Here is a 20,967-nt window from a genome sequence, read left to right as displayed (position 1 = left end):
CGAGATCCAGACCCAATAACAAACAAGTTGTTATTGAGCAGGCATTCTTTATTGCAGCGCTGGGAAGCACTGGGGATTCTCCACCGTGAGTGCTCCGACGAGTTAGAGAAACACCCCAACTAATATACACCAAGAACATGCATACTCAGTTTTACGTTAATGAGTTCCCAGAATTCTTTTACACAGTCATTTCATTTTCTGGAATTGGCTATCTTCGTAATTATGCGTGCTCGATAGTCTCCTGGAGGGGGTCTTTGTTGATTCTAGTCCTTTGTCCTGTCTCCCATCCTGGCCCTGTCTCCAGTCTCCCGCCAGTGGATTGCCCAGGTGGGTCAGAATCCACATCAGTGTGTCTGTAGGTGCCACAGGTTCTTAGAAGACTTGATGTTATCACAACCTACAGGATGCTTGGCATAGTTGACTGATAGTTTCACAAAGCACATTGTTTTAAAAGCAACCCTTAGTATAGCCAATTAATTATCTTAGTAAACTTTTATTAGGCTATATTTCTATTGATTTTACTAACAAATATCCTATGATGTATCACTCATGTTTGGTATTATCTTGGCTGCTTTGCTGACATGAAGATTCTTAGTATTGGTATGATGACTTTGTTTGTCCTTTCCTCCTGCACTAAGAACTGGGTACAGCAAGGTATGTGAATAAATGTCATGGTTTAGGCCCAGTCGACAACAAAGGACCACGCAGCCACTAACTCACTCATCTCCTCACTGTGGGATGAAAAGGAGAAAATCCAATGAGAAGCTTGTGGAAAAGTACAAGGACAAGTACCCAAAAATTATGGCCACAGGCAAAAGATTCAACTTGGGGGGAAAAAATCAACTTAATTTATCACTAATAAAATGCAAACAGGACAAACAGAAAACACCTCACCCCACCCCTCCTTCCTGGGCCCAAATTACTTTGTTCCCGATTTCTCTTCCTCCTTCCCCCCAGCGGCACAGGGAGACAGGGAATGGGGTTGAGTCAGTGCATCTTATGTTGTTTTCTGCAGCTCCTTCCTCCTCAGGGAGAAGGATTCCTTGCAGTCCTCCCCTGCTTCCCCACAGGGTTGCTCCCATGGGAGAGAATCCGTCACAAACCTCTCTGACTTGAGTCCCTCCCTCAGGAACAGATTGCTCCAGCGTGGGCTTCCCGCAGAGTCACGGGCTGCTGCAGAACAGTCATCTCCCCTGATGCAGGGGGGGGTCATCCACGGCTTCAGGTCCACATCTGTTCCACTGTGGTCCTTCACAGGCTGCTCCACCCTGCTCCTCCATGGGCTGTGTAAGGGGGACAGCCTGCCGTCTCACCACAGGCGGCAGGGGAGCCTCTGCTCAGGCATCTCCTCCCCCTTCCTCCTCACCGACCTTGGTATCCCAGCACTGCTCTCACCTCCCTCTCTCCTTTGCCCCGAGGTTTTAGATCAGCTCGTTTCCCCTTCTTTCACATGTTAATTCAGGGGCCCATCTATTGTGGCTGATGGGCTCAGCCATAGCCAGAGACAGGCCGGATTTTTGCAGCCAGGGGAGCTTTCAGCAGCCTCTCACATGAGCCACCCCTAGGGTCACTCCCATGCTACCAAAACAGGCCACACCAACCCCACACAATCTCTTACACATGATATTTATGGATAGCTTTGCAGAATTTTCCTGTAAAGCGTGCTGCCAGATCCAGTTAGGATTCTGCAGATGAATCTTTAAAGGAACATGCCTGTTCCATCAGCTGATGAGTTGATGTCATGGTCTTCTTGCTGGTTTGTATTAGGAAAACTGGGCAGCACTTGGGGATATCTCCACCAAAAGTGTTCCACTCTAATGCACAAGACCTACAGTATTTATACATTTTCAAGAATACAGCTAAAAAAAGGTAATTGTTTCCAACTTCCTTGCTTAACTTGGTACATCCTTGCTGCAAATGCAGTTTTCTTTACATGTGTGCTGACTAGCTATTTTTGGGGAAAACAATTCTTTGTTTAGGGACCCCCCTCATCCATATTACATTATTTAGGGATGCTTCTTATCCTGTCCCTATACATACATCCTATATGGAGATATATATATATCCATATATAGAGATTTCCTCAAATCCTAGAGAAGTATAATCATCACCATTTAGTTTCCAGATCTCTTCTAGATCAGTAGTAGTTCTACTGTTTAGATCTCTCTACATACAACAGCTGGTATTTATAATAGTACAAATTCCCCCTTGAGTAGCCAAGAGCACATCTAAGGCCATCCAGTTTTGCCTTACTACTCTGGTTAGGCTAGCAATCGCTTCCTGTACCGCTTGAATCAAACCAACAGTTGTATCTGCAATATTTTCAGTCACTGCCTATATGTTTACAATTGTCTTTTCTAATTCACTTACCCCTAGGCAAGGGAAGAACCAACAGACAAAACTGTGAAAACCAAAGGGTTGATTGGCAATGGCATTGTGGCTTCTTTGATACCGTAAATTCAGTGGCTGAAAGAACCCCCTAAGACTTGTTTTGAAGTTTAGAAGGCAGGCATTTCTTTATTGCAGCACTGGATGCATGGAGGATTGCTCCTTCAAGCATGCATACCAACTTGACAGAAACACAGCACTTACATCTTGCTAACTCATACAAATGCATTACATTTCTGGGAATAATCATATGTATTACAATTAATTCCAAGAATACATTATAATATTATTCTCCCTGCAGCACATGCTCTGTTGGTTGGTGGTCTTGGGTGGTCGTTTGGGAAACATCCTCTCCCTTGAATTACCCTTGCCTTGCATTGGTTCAACTCAGGACACATTCAAGCTGTTGGCTTCCAACAAAACTGGTGTTCTGCTGTCCCAGGGAGATGTTCATCTGGCCCAGGTACATCCTTGATTTAATGTGTTTTGGTTATGGTCCACAGTTGTCCTTTGGTTAACTCGTGCTAATATCAGGTATTCAGAATAATCTATTTGCCAGATTTCCCCTGGAACATTCTCTATTTCTGTGTTCCCAAATTTGACCCAGTTTCAGTCTTTGAATTGTTCTTTAAACAAGTCTCGCATCTTTCTGTTGTAATTTTGATGGTCTGTAACAACTTCCATGACACAATTTGCCTAGATAGGAAAGTATGTAGTGCACTGGTTCCCCTGTGAGTATTATCATGCTCCAATGTAATCAGATGCCATAACAAATTGGATGGCACTACTATTTTCCCATCTTGAGTTCTTGCCCATCCCCCTGAGCCCTCTGCTGCTCCGAACTCCTTCATTAATTCTTAATCTTTTTCATTATGTTTTACTTGTTCTGGTAGAGACGACGTTTTCACTGAAATTAGATATAAGATTTTACCTTGTTCCACTGCTCCCCTAGCCTCCCGATCTGCTAGCTGACTACCTGAGTCACCCTGTTCTTGGGCAGTTTTACTTCATTGGTGTCCCCTGCAATGCATAGAGGCCACTTTGGGGCGCAGCTGGACTCCCTTCAGGAGCTCCAGGATTGCATCCGCATCCACGTTTGGTATTTTTGCCTTGGGCTGTTAAAATTCCTCTTTCTTTCCAGACAGCTCCCTGAGCATGCACTACTCAAGTACATTCTTTTACCTTCCGGGGAGATTCCTCTCCTACCAAGACAATAGATGTGCTTCTGCGATTAACATATGAAAGAACTGACATAAGACCCAAGAGCAGAGAGCAAAGAGGAAGAGCTCGGCTGAAGAGGTGAGAGCAGAGATCCTGAAGTTGGTGAGGAAGGAGGAAAAAGGTGCACGAGCAGATATTATTACCCTGCAGCCCATGGGGAGATGTCAGGCTGTTCTCCTGTACTCATGGAGGATTGTGGCAGAGCAACCCCTGAAGGCGCCAGGAGGGGTGGATGTAGTCCTGTATGCAGCCTGTGGACTTGGATCTGCAGCCATGGAGGGCCCCATGTCAGGGAACATGGCTGTTCGCAAAGCAGCCCGTGAGTCTGTGGGAAGCCCTGGCTGGATGAGTTTGCTCCTGAGGGACTGCATCTCATAGGAAGGACTCATGTCAGAGAGGTTTGTGAAGGACTTTCTCCCAAGGGAGGGACCCCGTGGGGAAGCAGGGGAGGACTATGAGGAATCCTTCTTCCTGAGGAGGAAGGATCAGGAGGAAACAACAGATTGAGAACTGACTCTAAACCCCACTCCCTATCCCCCTGTGCTGCTGGAAAGAAGAAGGAAGAGAAACCGGGAACAAAGTAATTTGGGCCCAGGAAGAAGGGAGGGGTGGGAGTAACGTATGCAAGCCCTGCTCTTTGTGTTGTCTGTGTCCTGTGTACATTTGATTACTGATAAATTATTATTTTTCCCCAAGTTGAGTCTGTTTTACTCATTACCTTAATCAGTGAAGAACCCTCCTTGTCCTTTGTCTCGACCCATGAGCTTCTAGTTGGCCTTTGTTCTTCCCCTCCCAGTGGATGTGGGGAGAGAGGGAGTGAGTGAGGGCCCATGTGGCTGGTTCTTTTTTGTGGGTTAGGCCCAAACCACAACAGTCTGCTATGCCTGTCAATTTTTTATTATTATATTTTTAAATTCTAATTAAATGTCCTAAAAGATGAATTTGTATGGTGGGCCACAATCTATCTCTTGCTGGCATCTAAGAAGAGCAGTCTTTTTTCTCATTACTTGCAGAATCATTGCATGCTCAGGTATTTATCTTAGTTTCCATTCATATCCATTGTGTTTATAGCCTGTTACTTCCAATCTGTATTGTTTTTTTCTGGCTAAATAAAGAGCTTTGGCTGGACCTTGGGAACAAAAGGAAAGTTTACAGCCTCTGCGACAAGGGGATTGGCAACTTATGAGGAATACCAAGATGTAGTGAAGCTATGCAGGGAGAAAATTAGAAGGGCAAAGCTAAAGCAGAGATCAACTTGGACACCGCAGTTAAAGATAGCAAGCAGTTTTTTCAGTATATCAATTGATACATCATAGAATATTTGTTAGTAAATTCAATAGAAACATAGCCTAATAAAAGTTTACTAAAAAAATGAATTTCTATACTAAGGGTTGCTTTCGAAACAATGTGCTTTGTGAAACTATCAGTCAACTATGCCAAGCATCCTGTAGGTTGTGATAACATCAAGTCTTCTAAGACCCTGGGCGCCTACAGACACACTGATGTGGATTCTGACCCACCTGGGCAATCTACCAGCAGGAGACTGGAGACAGGACCAGGACAGAGACAGAACAAAGACGACAAAGGACTAGAATCAACAAAGAACCCCACAGGAGACCCTCGAGCACGCATAATTACAAAGATAGCCAATTCCAGGAAATAAAATGACTATGTAGAAGAATTCTGGGAACTCATTGACATGGAACTGAATATGCATGTTTTTGGTGTATATTAGTAGGGGTGTTCACTGACTCGTTGGAGCACTCATGGTGGATAATTCCCCAGTGCTTCCCAGCGCTGCAATAAAGAATGCCTGCTCAATAACAGCTTGTTTGTTGTTATTGGGTCTTGATCTCAGAATCCTTACCCAGCCGCACCTAGCCTCCCACTGTTGTGAGGAGTGTTAGAAAGCAAGGGGGTTTGGAAGCTCCGAATTTTTGTTTCACAATAGAAAAAGGAAGATTAGGGAAAACCTAGGCCTGTTGATGAATGAGGTGAGTGCCCTAGTGGGGAAGACACAGAGAAGGCGGAGTTACTAAATGTTTTCTTTGATTCAGTCTTCACTGCTAAAGCTGTCCCTCATGAATCCCAGACCCTGGGAAAGGTCTGGAGAGAGGAAGACCTTCCTTCAGTAGAGGAGGACCAGTTTGGCCAAAAAAAAAAAAAGGGCAAGCCAACAAAACCAGAGCACCCTAGCCTGGATAATCGGCTTGCATGTGCCCCAGGGAACTTGCTGAGACTCAGAGCTAAGTGCTCCAAACCTCCCACTACCATGTGCATACTCCAGTATCAAGCCTGCAGTGAAAAAGCAACCATTTCCAGTTGCCTTTCTTGTCAGCTGGAAGCTGTTTTAGTAATGAGCACAAGAGCTGGAAGCAAGGAACCATTTCCCGCTTGTATACTTACTACTGATGAACAGACAGCAAACAAAAAATAATCATAGAATCACAGAATGGTTTGGGTTGGAAGGGACCTTAAAGATCATCTAGATCCAATGCCCCTGCATGGGCAGGGACACCTTCCATTAGATCAGGTTGCTCCAAGCCCCATCTGACTTGGCTTTGAAGACTTCCATGGAGGGGGCATCCACAGCTTCCCTGGGCAACCTGTTCCAGTGTCTCACCACCCTTACAGTAAATAATTTCTTCCTAATATCCAACTCAAATCTCCCCTCTTCCAGTTTCGATCCATTACCCCTTATTCCCTCACTACCAACCCTTGCAAAAAGTCCCTCCCCAGCTTTCCTGTAGGCCCCCTTCAAACACTGAAAGGCCACTATGAGGTCTCCCCAGTGGGAGATGACAAGTGGCTGGAACTTTGGTGAGGAATTAAATTAGGCTGCCTTTTTTTTTTTTCCCCTCCATTTTCTCCCAAGGGTAACTGGGGAGGAGGGACAAGGGTGACCTCTCTGGCAAGGTTTGTTTCTTACCTAGAGAACCCAGGTTTGCCATCAACATCCCTGTCTCACTGGCAAGCCAGCTCTTACCTTGGTTCCCTTTCCCTCACAGAAGCATCTCGCACGCTGTTCTGCAAATAGCTCATGGCTCGTTTCTCACTGAGTGACACTTACTCAGCTTGTCGCTGCTTCACCCGTTCTAATTCTGCTTGCAGTGTTTTAACCATATCTTGCAGAGACTCCCTAGCCTCTCAGTTTCTGTGACAATATATTTGTCCTTCTGAGCCATGATTAATGTGGCTTCTAAGGAACCACAAATTACTGCTTTTCCCTTATCAGGTCTTAACTGGTTTTCTTTTGCCAAGTCTCTTTCCCACTCTGCTACAGTTGCTGAGGATTGCCAATATTCCTCAGCCAAGCTATACCTTTTTGGGGTTGGACAGGCTTTATAATATTTTAATAAATGCAACAGCAGGGAGCAGTCAAGATCAGGCCGGGCTGCAATTGGTAAGTTCTCTTTGTGGAACATTAGAGTTAATTATGTGTGTTAAACAGGAAGGTATGCTAAAACAATAGACAACATTTCAAGTGTAGCCAAAAGTAATTAGCAGAGGTTGGGTTTACATTGTATCAAGGTTTAATCCAGGACGTACATCCTCCCTGGCCAATGGACCAAGGACCAGACTGGAAGACAAATACATAATTGTGTCCTGAGTTAAACCAATACCTTTTAAGGTATAACCAGGGAATGGGTTGTTCCCCAAAAGACTCCCAGAAAACCACCAGAGGAACTGGCGCAGCTGCAGTAAGTTCTGAACTATGGCCAAAAGGATGACTTGACACGATGTAGCCTCATACATAGGTATTCGTTGGGTGGGATTTTGAATAGTATTCTTGTATAAATATCACTACCTTTCTCTTGGCTGGTGTGCTTGATTTCTGGAAACTCCACTGAGCACCCAGGCCTGGACACATGGCTGACAATACCATGATGGTCACAAGCATCAGCGGTTTATTAGGGATTACGTTGCATTTTTATACTTTGCTCTCCTGTCCACGCACCTTACGCTTCCTTCCTATTGGTTAACAGCTTCTGTTCACACATTCTACCTTATTCTGTGATAGGCTACAAGCTTCTTACATTTTCTTACAAGAATGTCAACACACATCCGTATCTCACATACCTTCTTTCCCTCAAACTTGTTTATCTCTTAACTGTCAAGGGCACAGCTGTAGTTTGTCGAGATCAAGGCCACCTGTAGCCCGTAGCTGATCGCCACAAAACACAGTACCTCTCCCAAGCATGTGAGAATTGGTTTGTTGCACACTAGGCATGAAGCCGCTTTTTGGACAACACCATGACCTCCTGCTGGAGATTTCAGCTTCCAACAAAAATCAGTTCTCCTTTATTCAGAATGGCTGTTATCCCCTTTTACAGAACCTTTCCACTTCTCACCAAGAAACCTAGCCACGATGCAAATTTAAATGTCACAACCCAGACTGGGCAACCCAAGTCTGAGAGAAAGATTGGATCCAGCCACTCATTTCTGAGAGAAGGAATTTAAAAAGAAAGGGGATCCAATCTGAATCTCCCTGGGTTTCCCAGTCTGGGTCATGACACCCTTGTCCACAGAATCTGTCACTTCACCATAAGAGGCCTTCAGGTTGGTGATTTACTCTTTTTAAGTTAATGTTGACTGTTTCAACTCACCTTATCCTTACTGCACTTGGGATAGTCATGCCTTCAAGAAGAATTGCTCTATGGTCTTCCCAAAGAAATGGGTCAGGTTGGCTGAAGAGTCTCTTGTAGTTCTGAGTCATCTTGTCTTTGAAAATGGGTGCCAAATGACATTTATCTTTTTCCACTTATCAGGAACCTCATCCATGGCTCTCTTGGGGCACAAAGGCAAGAATGATCAAGTGGTAGCTCTTCCCACTGATGTCAGTTATTCATTGAAATAAATAATTTTTTGGGGGAAAAAAATCACATTTAGGGAAAATCACATAAAAGAGCATATAAGGGACATGCAGATGAAAAACAGGGCCTACATAACAGTGAAACAGTAATAATTAGACAAAAACAGAAGTCAACAGCTCGGCAAGACATCTGCTAGACAGACAAAAGGGATGGAAAGGAGCACTCCCCACGACTTACCTTGCTTACAGCCTGGAGCACTGAGTGGAAAAAACATTGAGTAATTGAAATAACTGTGTTGATATATTAATGAGCTATGAGCATACCAAGATACATACCCACAGGCTAGAGGGAAACCTACTAACAAGCCACTTACTCTTTGAGCATGTGTAGTGAAATTCTTGAGCATTACCACTTCAAATGGAAGCAAGGAATGAGTTGACCAATCATGCATCATGAGTGATAGAATAATATTAGAGATAAAAGTTCTCTCATGTGTTTTTGTGTATAAAAGTAGCACTTGTGTTTCAGGAAACTGAGCTTGCTTTGTGGAATACCCCTCCGCTGTCTTTTCTGTGCAAACTGGATATTAAAGCAAATATCTCAACTCTGTGTGTGGATTGGCTTCTTGCACACTGGGTAACAGACCCCACTTTTGGGACAACACTATCTTTGAGTTTCTTCAGAAGAAATGGAAAGCTTCTTCTGGAGGGAATGGGAAGAAGAGAGAAGACAGACACCAAGAGGATAGGATATTGCACACCCAGATCCTACAGTTCTGTATCTGTCAGCAAGTACCAGAGGCTCCATAAAGGCCAGGGGGCAGAAGCTGAGTGAGATACAACTGACATCATTACCATGACTGGCAAGGCAGGAACCCTTACTACACAAGGCCTCATCCCCACCACACCCAAGCAAGGCAAACAGGACTGAGATGGTAACCACGGTCAAGCCAGAGTTCAGATCACCAGACAAGCTTGTAGTGATGAAGGAGGGACAATGTGAAGCTGGGAAGTCAATCTGCAGGCCAGGATCAGATCCACTGATGGTCAGGAATAGTCAAGACTGACAGGCAGCTTCATAGTAATAACATATTTTTCAGAATCACAGAATGTTAGGGGTTGGAAGGAACCTCTGATTATCATGCAGTCCAACCTCCCTGCCAGAGCTGGTTCACCTAGAGTAGGATGCACAGGATGGCATCAAGACAAGTTTTTAATGTCTTCAGAGATGGCTACACCACAACCACTGGGCAGCCTGTTCCAGTGGTCTGCCACCCTCAAACTAAAGAAGTTCCTCCTGAGTCCTTGCAGGAAGACTGTTCAAGGGTCAGGGTCTGGATCCATGGGCCATTTCCATGCCCACACACAGGCATGACTGTAACAGAGCTAGAGACAAACTTCCAATGTCACTCAGGCAGGTACTGAATCCCTGGTTTGATCTTACATGGAGTTCCTGAGTCCAGGAGCAGGTGGTGTTTGTGGAGGTCACTCATATGGATAGCCAGGACTATTAAGACGTATTAGTGCTCCCAGAACCACATCAGGATCCATGGTTTGTACAGGGTAACCCCACTGGTGACAATCATATTACAAGTCCTTCCAAGTACAAGCAAAACTAAGACAATGGGCTCACATCACATCCATGATGGGTATTTCCAGTGCTAGTAAATGTCCTCATGCTCACATTTGTCAGTTCACTTCAAGCAACATGGCATTAGTTTTTTCACAGTAGGCACATCTAGGTGGATGTCAGCATCTTGCCTGTCCAAGGCCAAGGGCCTGCTGTACTATCATGGCTTTAGTTAGCACCATAAGTAGCAGGAGAAATGGCAACTGAATAAGAGCATCTGATACGGTCCTCTTAGTATGCAGGTTCACGCAGAAATTACACACAGTAGATGTAGCACAGAGCAGAGGCCAGCAAGTACTTTTAAATGGAAAAACTTAAAGGATAGCTACAAAGCCAGCATGTGAACCAAGCAGAAAGGACACGGCAAATCTATCCCCAAAATCCATAGCCATATGCCGTTAGCCATAGCTAAGCAGTGTAGACACACATCACTGTGCACACATGGTCACAGAGCACTGAGAAAGAGGACATAAGAAGGTAGAGCTGTATCCACTGGGACTCAAAATTAGCATTCTCTTTTACTGGGTATACAGAGTCAGTGAGCAAATTTCTGCAAACATTTAGAATTGTCGTGGATCAATGGATTGAATAATTACCTATTGAAAATAATTCACTCAAGCATTTAAATCAGCTTCATGTATCATAATGCAGAACAAAACCCAAAATAAGTTCTTGACAGGAACTATGTGTTGTTTGCACTGGGTACACTGAAGGCTACAATGAATCTTCCTTAATGCAAAGCTCACAAGAAAATGCAAAATAAAACCTTCTCAGAGTTGCCAACATCATTACAAACGTCTCTAGTGGCAATACTCCCCACAGACTAATAGTTGGGCATCCAGCCAAAAAAAAAATATCTACGGTATTAGGACAGCTGTGCTAGACGGGAAGGAAGTTAAAAACCTCTCAAATAGTTCTTACCTTTGAGAGAAGAAATTATGGAGAAGACTTATTTTTAATTCAACATACAGATAGAACTAGGAAATTATAATGTTATGCTGCACTGGGCAATTATTTCTGAGATGTCTACAAACACACATCTTCAGGAAAGGAGCAGGAGGAAGAGAAGGAAGAGGAGTAGTGAAGGACTGAAAGCTTTTTAAGTACTCATGCCAACCAATTCCCAGTTCAAGGTTAGAGCAGGGAAAAAAAACAAACAACCAACTGAAAAAAAACCCAAACATGCTGAAGAAAAAATATTCCTGATGCATTTCTAGTAAGTAGATGCTGTTACTAGAAAAAGCCCGGACTCAAGTTCTCAGTTGCAACTATGAAACCTATTAAGAAAGAAGATCTGACACTTTAAGTTAAAAAAAAAAAATTAAAAAAATGACAAGGCATAGCCTTCCAAAGTTTATTTCAAGTACAAAAAGCATTCAGTGAAATATCTACAGTTTTTACTTTCAGTATTAAGGTTTAAACAGATAGAAAGAATTAAGTATCAACTCTTCTTTAAAAAATACGATTCAGTTAAAAATTCTGAACAACAATGAAAAGGCACTTAAACAAAACATAACCAGCAACAAACAGAACGCTTATGTCACAGTGAACATGTAGTCAAAGATTATCTACAACTTCATATATGAAGAAAGTAATTAGTCTGGTTAAAGTGAGCAACATAGTCCAGACAAGAGTGAATTCAAACTCCCTGCACTTCAACAATCTCATTCTTCTTTCAAGTGTAAAGAAAGCAGAAAGAGAGCAAAACAAGAGAAGTCTTCAGTCAGCTATGAGTTTACAGCATTGTCTCCAGATGAAGAACTCAGAATTCAATTTGTACAAGTTCTACAAAAAGAAACGTAAGAAACGTAAGAAAACTGGGTAGCAGCATAAACACTTCATGGTATCCCCTGATCTGTATGTTTGAGGGTTTTATATTTGTATTCCCAGTTAAAAAATAAAATATTTTTTTCCACAAAAATAGAAAGACTTGTTAGAAGCACAACAAGCAGACTAGCATATGTAGAAAATAAATGCTTGGGATCACACTGCAATTCCTTTCCAGTCAGAATATTTTTCCACTGCCAGCAATGGAAAGTAACACAAGTAGATGTTTTCTGGACTCAGAAAACAAAACAGACTAAGACAATTTAAATGAGTTGGGAGGTTTTTTTGGTCACGATTCTACTAAGTACTCTATCTTAAAAAGTATAATGAAATTCAAACATGCCAAAAAGAAACAATATATTTGACAATGGCATTTTCAGCACCAGAGCTTATTTGTGCAATATATAGAGAGTAAGATTTCAATAATTCACAAATATGAGGCAAATGGGACAAAAGTTGCCAACATAAAAAAATATTTTATTTTTTTACAGCTATTCAGAAATAAAGAAAAATTAAGTAAACAGGAACAAGCATTTTAGTGTTGTTGTTTTTTTTTTTCCCAGTGATACTGAATAGAATCTATGATACAGGAGTGCTATCAAGGCTTTTGCATCTTTTTTTCCAGGTACATTTTCCTGTAGGTCTGAAACATCTCTTTTGAGTCTTTGATTGGAATGTGAAGTGCCTCACCATCTCCATCCAGGATCTGTATAGCTGTATCAAGTGGAATACTGTCCTCAGCTGAAAGACAGGCAGACAAGCAGGTTAAAGAAATAACAGTTTCAAATTACTCTCCTTAGCATGTGGTACTTAAGGCCACCCACTGTCAAAAAGGACTCCACAAACTTCCTTCCTAAAGCACTGGGAACATCAGGTTTAAATCACTCTCCAAGGCATCTTTAAGCACCAAGTGGTCATTTGGTGTCTTTGTAATGGAGATTTCTAAAGAATATTAAAAGACAGGTGTGAATTAAAATGTGCATTTGTGGAAGTAAGAGAAGAAACAAGAGGAAGGACTAAAAGAATGGCAGAAACCAATAGCCAAGGACACATTCAACAGTGATAAAAGATGTAAACACTGCAAAAAGTGTCACTTGCATCAATACTACAACATAACTTGTTAGCAGAAGATTTGCATTCTGATAAGAGGCTGGCACCCAGGTTACAGAGTGCTGAATGCAGTTTTGCTTCCTGTCAGACCAGCAGGAAAACAGGATTATAGCTAGAAAGATACCAAAGCAAAGAAACAAAGACAGCAAGGAGCAACCTCACCCAAGGTTTACATAGGATGGAACAACCAAGAACACGAGATTAAGGATGCCACAGTTCTGTTTACTCCTAAAGGTTATAAGAGATGAAAGATGCCATGGCTCTAACTGTTGACTGGTAAAGGGCACAAAAGACCATTGAAGAAGTAATTTGCCAATTAAGAGAAACAAGGAAGATGTAGCAGTGGCACTATTTCACCTGTGTGTGACATACAAGGAATCCTGTCCGGACTACTGGGACACATTAAGAGTATGGGACAGTGTGTGGGACAGTATAGGACTATGTGTGTCAAGTGTCAACTTAGTATGAAAGCCAAATAAAATCTTAAAATCACTTTGTTTTTATAGTCTCCCACTAGATTTTGCTATGTCACTTCCTATATTTTTAAGTGGGAAAGACCTAGTTTGACCTTTACCTAGTTTAAAACTATACTTGAACCCTGTGACCAGTGCTACGTCCAATTCAGCTGCACACATGTACGCAGGAAAATTCTAACAATCTCCAGCAACACATTCTTATGGCAATAATAATGACCACAAATCTTTGAAACTCACATCTAACACTCCACAGTATCCATTTCAATAGCAGAGCTAGTAAAGAGTAAGTTAAAATACTTTATTAAGATTTGCTACTGTAAACAAACACTTAAAACCAAGGAAAAAGCAACTTGTATTTCAAAATGGATTATCAGAAGCCATGTCACCTGTAGAGATTCCATCCAGCTTTTTTTGCTTCACTGGATCATACTTTAACCAATCTTCTTTTTTACTCTTTACACCTAGAGAGAAAATTTAAATATTTTTGAGGTTCCCATCTCACTAGTTTTTATCTCCATTCAGCATCGAGTTTTAATATATATACCAGCACACATGAAAGGAAATTTGCTTTGGGGCTGTGAAAATTACTTGCAGGGCCTGGTATGTAAAACTTAAGATCTGGTTTTATTTAAAATCAAGTACAGCATTTGACACAAATATGCTTCAGAGCATACCACATAAAACATCAAAAGACTGGAGATAGGGAAGAAGAGAAGGAAAAAAGGCAGCTTAAAGCAAAGGTAGCAAATATTATGGAGACTCTGCAGATTATGTTGGGCTCAAGCCCCTCTCTCTTCCTCAGTGCTGCAAAAGATCTCTCCCTCTGTCTATGTGGCCAGGTTTATAGACAACCAGGTGAACACTGATACATAAATCACTTGAATATAAATCAGATCACCTTTGGTAACCATGCCAAGGGAATCTGCTTTCTATGAACAAGTCATTGTCTACAAGTAGGTTAGAAAGGCTTCTCGTGAAGTTACTTGAAACTGTCATGCTCTAAACTATTCTAACTTAAATGGAAAAAAAAAACAGAACACTAATTTGAAGGAAAAGTCTCCTGCTCTTTTTCAGCTTAACACAAGTTTGTCAGGAAGCTAGATAAGCTCTTTCAAACTTCAGCCTCCAGATTCACACATTTTCACTGTCTGTATTTCGTGCAACATGAATTTTAAAAGTAGTACATACTTTTTACTTGCAAATTAATTTACTTCCAAAATAGTAATAATCAAGATAGCATCATACCTGCCACAGTGGCTTTCTCTCTTTCCAGGGAATCCTTTGCAGCTAAGCTTTCTTTATCAGTGGTTGGATTTCTGAACAGTATCTCCGGACACAGCTTAAATTCAAGTACTTCTGGTTTGCATGATTTTTCAGCTTCTGAGACAGATGCATCTCGTTTTGCACCTGGGCTGTTTTGTGACACTTTGGGCTTCATATGCCAGGTGGACCGGACAGGTGATGTCTCCAATTTTGTCAGATATATACGTTCCTGTGCCATACGTTTAAATGCAACTCTGTTCAAATAGTGTTTTTTTGGCTCCTTTTGAAGGTGTAATTTTAATCTGTTATGTCTTCTATTTAAGTATAGCAGGTTTTTATCAGGAAATGTTTTCTCAGAGCATTTGTCTTTGTTTTGACCATCAAGACGTCTCTCTTTGTTAGAAAAGTAGGTTTTAGACATGGTAGAAGATCGAGCTCTTTTTCTCTGTAGTTTAAGCACAGAGCGATCTGCTAAGGAACTCTTCGGTTTCCAGCCATTTTCTCCATTCAGTTTTTTAGCTTTGTCAGTATTTAACAAGCAATTATGTGAAAGCTGCTTGGAATTGTTTTCTTCAGATTGTTTTGGTCTTTCCTCTTCCACCTTTGTTTTCTTAGGGTCTCTCTTGCTGATCATATTTTCCTTCCTCTTCCGCATGTGTGACTGCTCCTGTGAAGAATGAACTTTCATAGATTTATGCTGGGAACATTTGTGTTTTCTGGCCTTTAAGTCTACAGTGCCAACATTTGGAAATTTTATAGCATCAGCATGATAACTATTCAGCTTTTTATGTTTTATTTCTGCTGACAATTTGGCTTTCTCTTTGATTTTAATTCCTACCTCTTGCCCAAGTAACTCCTTTTGTTTCCTGCAGTTCTGTTCTTCAGCTGAGTTCTCTTCACAGGTTTTAATTTTTTGTCCTTGATTGACATCAGTGTGCTTAATTTCAACAGTTTCTGACTTCATAAATTTGCGAATGTCTGTTTTGGATTTCATGGTCAAACCTGTTTTGGTTTTATCTTTTGAAAGGGATTCCATTTTGAAAACTCTCTTTTTCTTTTTGGATGCCTTTGTCATCTTGTCTGCATCTGTACAACCAGCTTTCTCTGACAACTCTTCTGATACTGCCTGATGTTCTTTTTTGTCAGAATGAAATTCTTTGCCTAACAGTGGGGCTCCACCATTGATCTGCATCTCCTCCTTCCAGCTGCTCCTTTTAGATTTATCAACATCATGGTTTCCAGAGAAATTCAGTGGTTTACTTTTTTCCTGTTGTGTTGTAACTGGTTCATTATTCACCTTTAGCTTAGGTTTTTTGTTTGCTACAGAGGTGTATTTGCAAATAACTTTTTTATTTTCACTGACACTGTCTGGGATTTTTTCAGGAATTGCCAGGTTTCCCACTGCACAGTTGTTTTTCATTACAGCATCAGATTTACTGCTGTTTTCTTGTCTCTCTGCAGTGCTAGTATTTTCAGCTTTGGAAAGCTGATCAGAATTTTTCTCTGAAACAGATGTTGCAAATGTAGAGGGGCTCTGTGGCGTTTTACATGCTTCAGACAGCAAATCCATTAAAGAACAATCCTTATTATTTCTGGGGTTGGAGGTTTTTTGTGTTGTTTCTTCCTTCTCACATGGACTCTGAGTCGGTTGAATACTGCCTTCAAGGTTCTCCATCTCTGCTGAAGACTCTACTGACTGTTGACACTCTAGGCTCTTGCTGTCATTAGAGGAACACTGGTTGTGTTCAGGAAACACTTCTTTCATCTGATCAGAGCTTAACACTGCAATTTTTATCTGAGCTACTGGGTCCTTCAAAGGAGAACTCTTGTCACAAGTTGGATTCTCTTTTTGAGGTTGATTCTCTGTTTGCTCAGCCAGAGCATCTTTTTGTAGTAGTTCTTTTGTTAGCATATCAGCACCTACAATGCCATATGGAAATTCTTTCATTAGTTCAGAGAGCTGATTGTTTAGACAGTTAATGGGTTCTGCTCCAAAAAGGTTCCTGTCTTTTTCAGTGCAATTTTTACTGGACATGTAATTTTGTTTACTGTTAACTCTTGGAATAGTAGATGCATTTGTTTCAGCAGTTATGCTGACTGAGAAATCTAGTGAATTTTTAGCTAACTCCTGGTTTATGCTAGCAAGAATTTCAAAGTCATTTTCAGGATGCTTAAAAGAGGCATTGAACGACATTTTTTGTTCTGAGGTAGAAATTGTTTTATGAGGGTTGCTGCTGCATTCTTTCTCCAAATGATCAGTTGGGACTCCATCCAAAATCTTACTTACTTTACTCATGCTACTTGGTGATTCTTCCAACATCTTTTGCAGCAAGCTCTCTCTTTGGGGAGTCTTACTGCTCAGCTCATTTTGATGCAAGTCCAGCTGTTGCTCCTTTTGCCTTGAGTTAGATGCATTTCCTTCTGATGAGGCACCATTCAATGCATGTGCCTCAGGAATTGACCTGAAGATACTTGCTATCTGTGGATTATAAAACGTATCACCTTCAACAAGAGAACAGACGCTAGAAATACAAAATGTCTGTTCTTCTAACACAGCTTCCTTGTCTTTACCATCTCCTCTACCTTCTTGAAAGATTTGACTAGAAACATTTGTCTCCAATTCAGGAAGAGAAGGCTTGTTTCGTAATTCAAGCTGCAGAGTTTCTCTGGCATCTTGTGCAGACTGATTAACTTTCGTTTGTTTTTCATCATATGCATTATTTGCACTCACACTGTTTTTTACTATTCTGTTATCATCAGCTGGTTTGGTCTGTTGCAAATGTGAGTCCGCTTTCTGTACCAGAACACAGTCCCTGGGTGACAACTGAACAGTTTCTGCTGTTTCTTCATTGGTATTTGCCACACTTATACTATTTTTCCCCTCCTTTTGCAAACTACATGTACTTCCTGGGGCGATCACTGGATAGGTTTTACCTGCAGATGTTGGACGTTTGTCTGCCTGATCACTCTGTGTTCTCTGCTCAGAAAGTACTAAAGGAGAGACAACTGCAACTTGGAGTTCAAAACTTTTTATTGAATTGCAACTCAATGTATCAATATTTTGTCCTACAGAAGCTGTTGTTATAGGCAAAACTGCTTCAGCTGTACTAACCAGAATATTACTTTGTCCTCTGGTTTTTGTGTTGTTTTGGCTGTAAGATGAAATCTGATTTGCTGTGAGACTTTCACTTGACTGGTTGTTCTGCACACTTGCAGGTTCTGACAGATGCTTTCTCCACAAGCTTAGACATGCAGTTAGCTCTTCCACAGAGTAACTATAATTGCTCTGATTAAAAGATGTATTTTCAGTGAATGGGGTCTTCCTCTGAGCTACATCACTCTGGAGCTTACCTTCACCAGATTCCCTTTTTTCTGATACAGAAGAGTTTGTGTGAACCGTAAATGCCTGCTCACCCTTCAAACTTTCTACGTTCTTCTCACTAGTGCCTTCCACTAAGCTTCCACCTGAGACAGATGTATCTACCACTGATTTTTCACTGCACAGGAGATCAGTCAATATTTTATCGGCAGTAGCACCAGCTGTCTTCTCTTTCAATACATTTGTGCTGCTCAATACAAACTGAAAAAATGAGGAGTTCTTGGGGCTAGCTGGCACACTTTTTGATGCAATTTTGATAGAGCTATCTGCTTGACTAAAACATGAAGCACTGTTCAAGGATGTCACCTTTTTCTGAGAGGAAGCCAAAGCATATGGAACCCTTTGTTCTGAGATAGAAGTGCTCTCAGGATTATTGAAATGAGCTGGGAGTTTGCTCTGGGAAGGAACAGAAGCACAGCTTGATGAAAGGCTTGTGTGCTCCACTTGAAGGTTAGTCTGAGTCACCATTAACCCGCTGTTTTCAGCACTGGCTACGTATTTGCCGTTTCTTTCTTCAGCCGAAGAGTTAAGTACTAGACTCTCTGTCCTTGCTGTTTCAGATGGGGAAGATGGTACATTTTGGTTAGGTACCTGTGGAAGACGATTATCAGGAGTATCTTTGTAACTTGAAGGAAGTGGCAGAATGCTTTTGTCATGTTCTGAAGCTGCTAAGAGTCTTCTTTTATAGCGATGCATCTTTTCAAGCAGGGCAAATTTTTTTTTAATATCAAGTAGCCTTTGAGCTTCCCAGGCTAGTTTGTGCCTTGTAAGTGTTTTTCCACCTGCTGCTACTGAAGAAATTTGAGAATTAACAGGTCCATTCATTGAATTACTAGTCTGAGTTTCTTGAACTTGAGCAGGATCACTCAGTGGCTTTGAAGCAGCCACTGAAGGAAGTTCTTGCACTGTATCATACAGTTCTTTGGAAATGCTAGGAGATGGCACAGATATTTCATTAAAAGGGTGATGTGCTGTCACATTTCCACTTGAATTAGAGACATGCATAAATGACTGACTGACTTCTCCAAATTGCTGTTTCTGACAGTTTTGCTGAACACTGTTAAAACCAGACGCATTTGTTAGGTCTGGTGGGCACCTCTGTTGGCTAACGGTGTATCCATTGGGCACATTCTGACCCGCCTGTGGTACACCTATTGAAGGTTGTACTGCAGCTCTTGAATCACAGTTGGCAGGTAAAAAAGATGGTGCAGAACATCTGCTAGAAGCTTCTGATGCCATCTGACTTGGTAGATATTGTAGCAGTGGTACATTTACTTCAGTGTTTTGATTCACTGAGTGTAAAACTTTAAACTGAGTGTTGGGATTATATATTTGGGTTTGAACATGTTGCCCAGATATACCAAGAGGCACAGAATTATTTGGGGAATTAATGTTACTTTGACCTAATATTGTAGTTGTCATAGAACTATGCTGTGGTACAGAGTAACTGTTTGTGATGACATACTGAGGTTCTCGAAGTACATTCCTCATGTTATTTCCAGTGTTAATTTGAGAAGACAGGGGAGGTACCTTTCTATGTGAATAAATGTAGGCATTAGAGTTTGGCCAAGAAGTCTGAGATGCCTGAGACATCTCTGCCCACCCATTAGATGGTTTTGGAGCAATTGGTACACAGGACAGTGAGCTTCGATCCACTGCGTATTTAGATTTTAAAAAATCATTATCAGCTACAGATACTCTTGGTAAAGCCTGATCTGAAGTTCTGAATCCTTCAGCATTCACAGGAGGGAAGGTAACATTACTAGTTGGCAGATACACCCTTTGGTTATTTCCAGCATAAGTGCATGCATTTTTAGATAAACAGGCATTTGTCTGAGGATAAGCATGTGCATTAGAAAACAACTGAGTGTAACATGCTCCTTCGCTTTGCAGGTTCTTCTTTGCATCAGCGTTCTGGGGTGGTCTTACATTCCAGTCCATCTTTTTGTGATTTCTTTTTCTTCAGCCAAAACCCAAAATGCTATAAAACAAACAAACAAACAAAATCCAGTCCTAAATGTTTTGATCAAAACCTATTTCACTTACCAAGAAGTGATTTAGAATGCATTATGAACAGAACTGACAAACTTAAATTGCTAGGTAGAAGAGCTACTCCATTGGCACATCCTGTGGACATGGCGGTTGTCACTGTCAAGCTGCAAAATTTATTTCCCAGAAGACAGTTAAGGTACTGTTTTCCCAAATTATGCTTTGCCAAACAGACAAGGTCAGCACAAAGGACAGAGATGCCCAATTAAAGAAGTTAGCTTATCTTTACTGACTGACGTTAAAAATAATACAATAACCACTAAAGAGAAATATACACTTATCTGCTGAGAGAAATACAACAAAACTAAAATTCTATTGCAAAGTAAAAGCAAAGCACGACAATGCATCTAATCATTACTACACAAGAACAGCTGTAGTCATTAAGAAAAACACATCACCAATTGCCCTTAATACATTACAATTATCTAGGTCCACAGTCATTGGGAAGCCCTGGGTGCAGCAAGGATCTGGAGAGCCCTTCCCAGCAGCTGGGAAATCCTATACAGTGCATCCACTTGTAGGTGAGGTCTCCAAAGTTCACTGCAAGAGGGTCCAGCCTTTATAATACCAAGTCAGCATGACTTGCATATTTCTTTGTGCAGAGACATCTGGTGGTACGCCTCCCAGCCAACCAAGACCAGGGCTTGGCCAGAGCCCAGGATGAGGTCAGCAGGGTCCCCTAAAATATCTCATCTAGACATTCTATTAGCATAAGCAATATTTTGGTAGTCAATTGCACAACATCATGCAAGAATCCCTAAAATACCTGGTCTGGCACCAGCATAAGCAGTTTGTGAGTGCTAAAATCATG

General features: G+C 41.5%; 1 protein-coding gene across 1 annotated transcript in view; it reads right to left on the bottom strand.

Moving 5' to 3' along the window:
- Window positions 1–11,392: 11,392 nt before the first annotated feature.
- The window catches only part of RESF1 (retroelement silencing factor 1), a 43,708-nt gene continuing 34,133 nt past the window's right edge, over window positions 11,393–20,967 (bottom strand). The window contains exons 4-6 of the mRNA XM_051614363.1: window positions 14,711–20,088; window positions 13,852–13,926; window positions 11,393–12,620 (exon numbers count right to left, since the gene is read on the bottom strand). Of these exons, the coding sequence (XP_051470323.1) occupies window positions 12,478–12,620; window positions 13,852–13,926; window positions 14,711–20,048 (5,556 nt within the window). The 5' untranslated portion in view covers window positions 20,049–20,088 and the 3' untranslated portion in view covers window positions 11,393–12,477. The remainder of the gene's footprint in view (window positions 12,621–13,851; window positions 13,927–14,710; window positions 20,089–20,967) is intronic.

This window comes from Apus apus, chromosome 1 (assembly GCF_020740795.1).
Source record: "Apus apus isolate bApuApu2 chromosome 1, bApuApu2.pri.cur, whole genome shotgun sequence".
NCBI classification, from domain to species: domain Eukaryota; kingdom Metazoa; phylum Chordata; class Aves; order Apodiformes; family Apodidae; genus Apus; species Apus apus.
The sequence above is the reverse complement of the archived record's forward strand: the minus strand, read 5'-3'. Positions and strand labels throughout refer to the sequence as shown.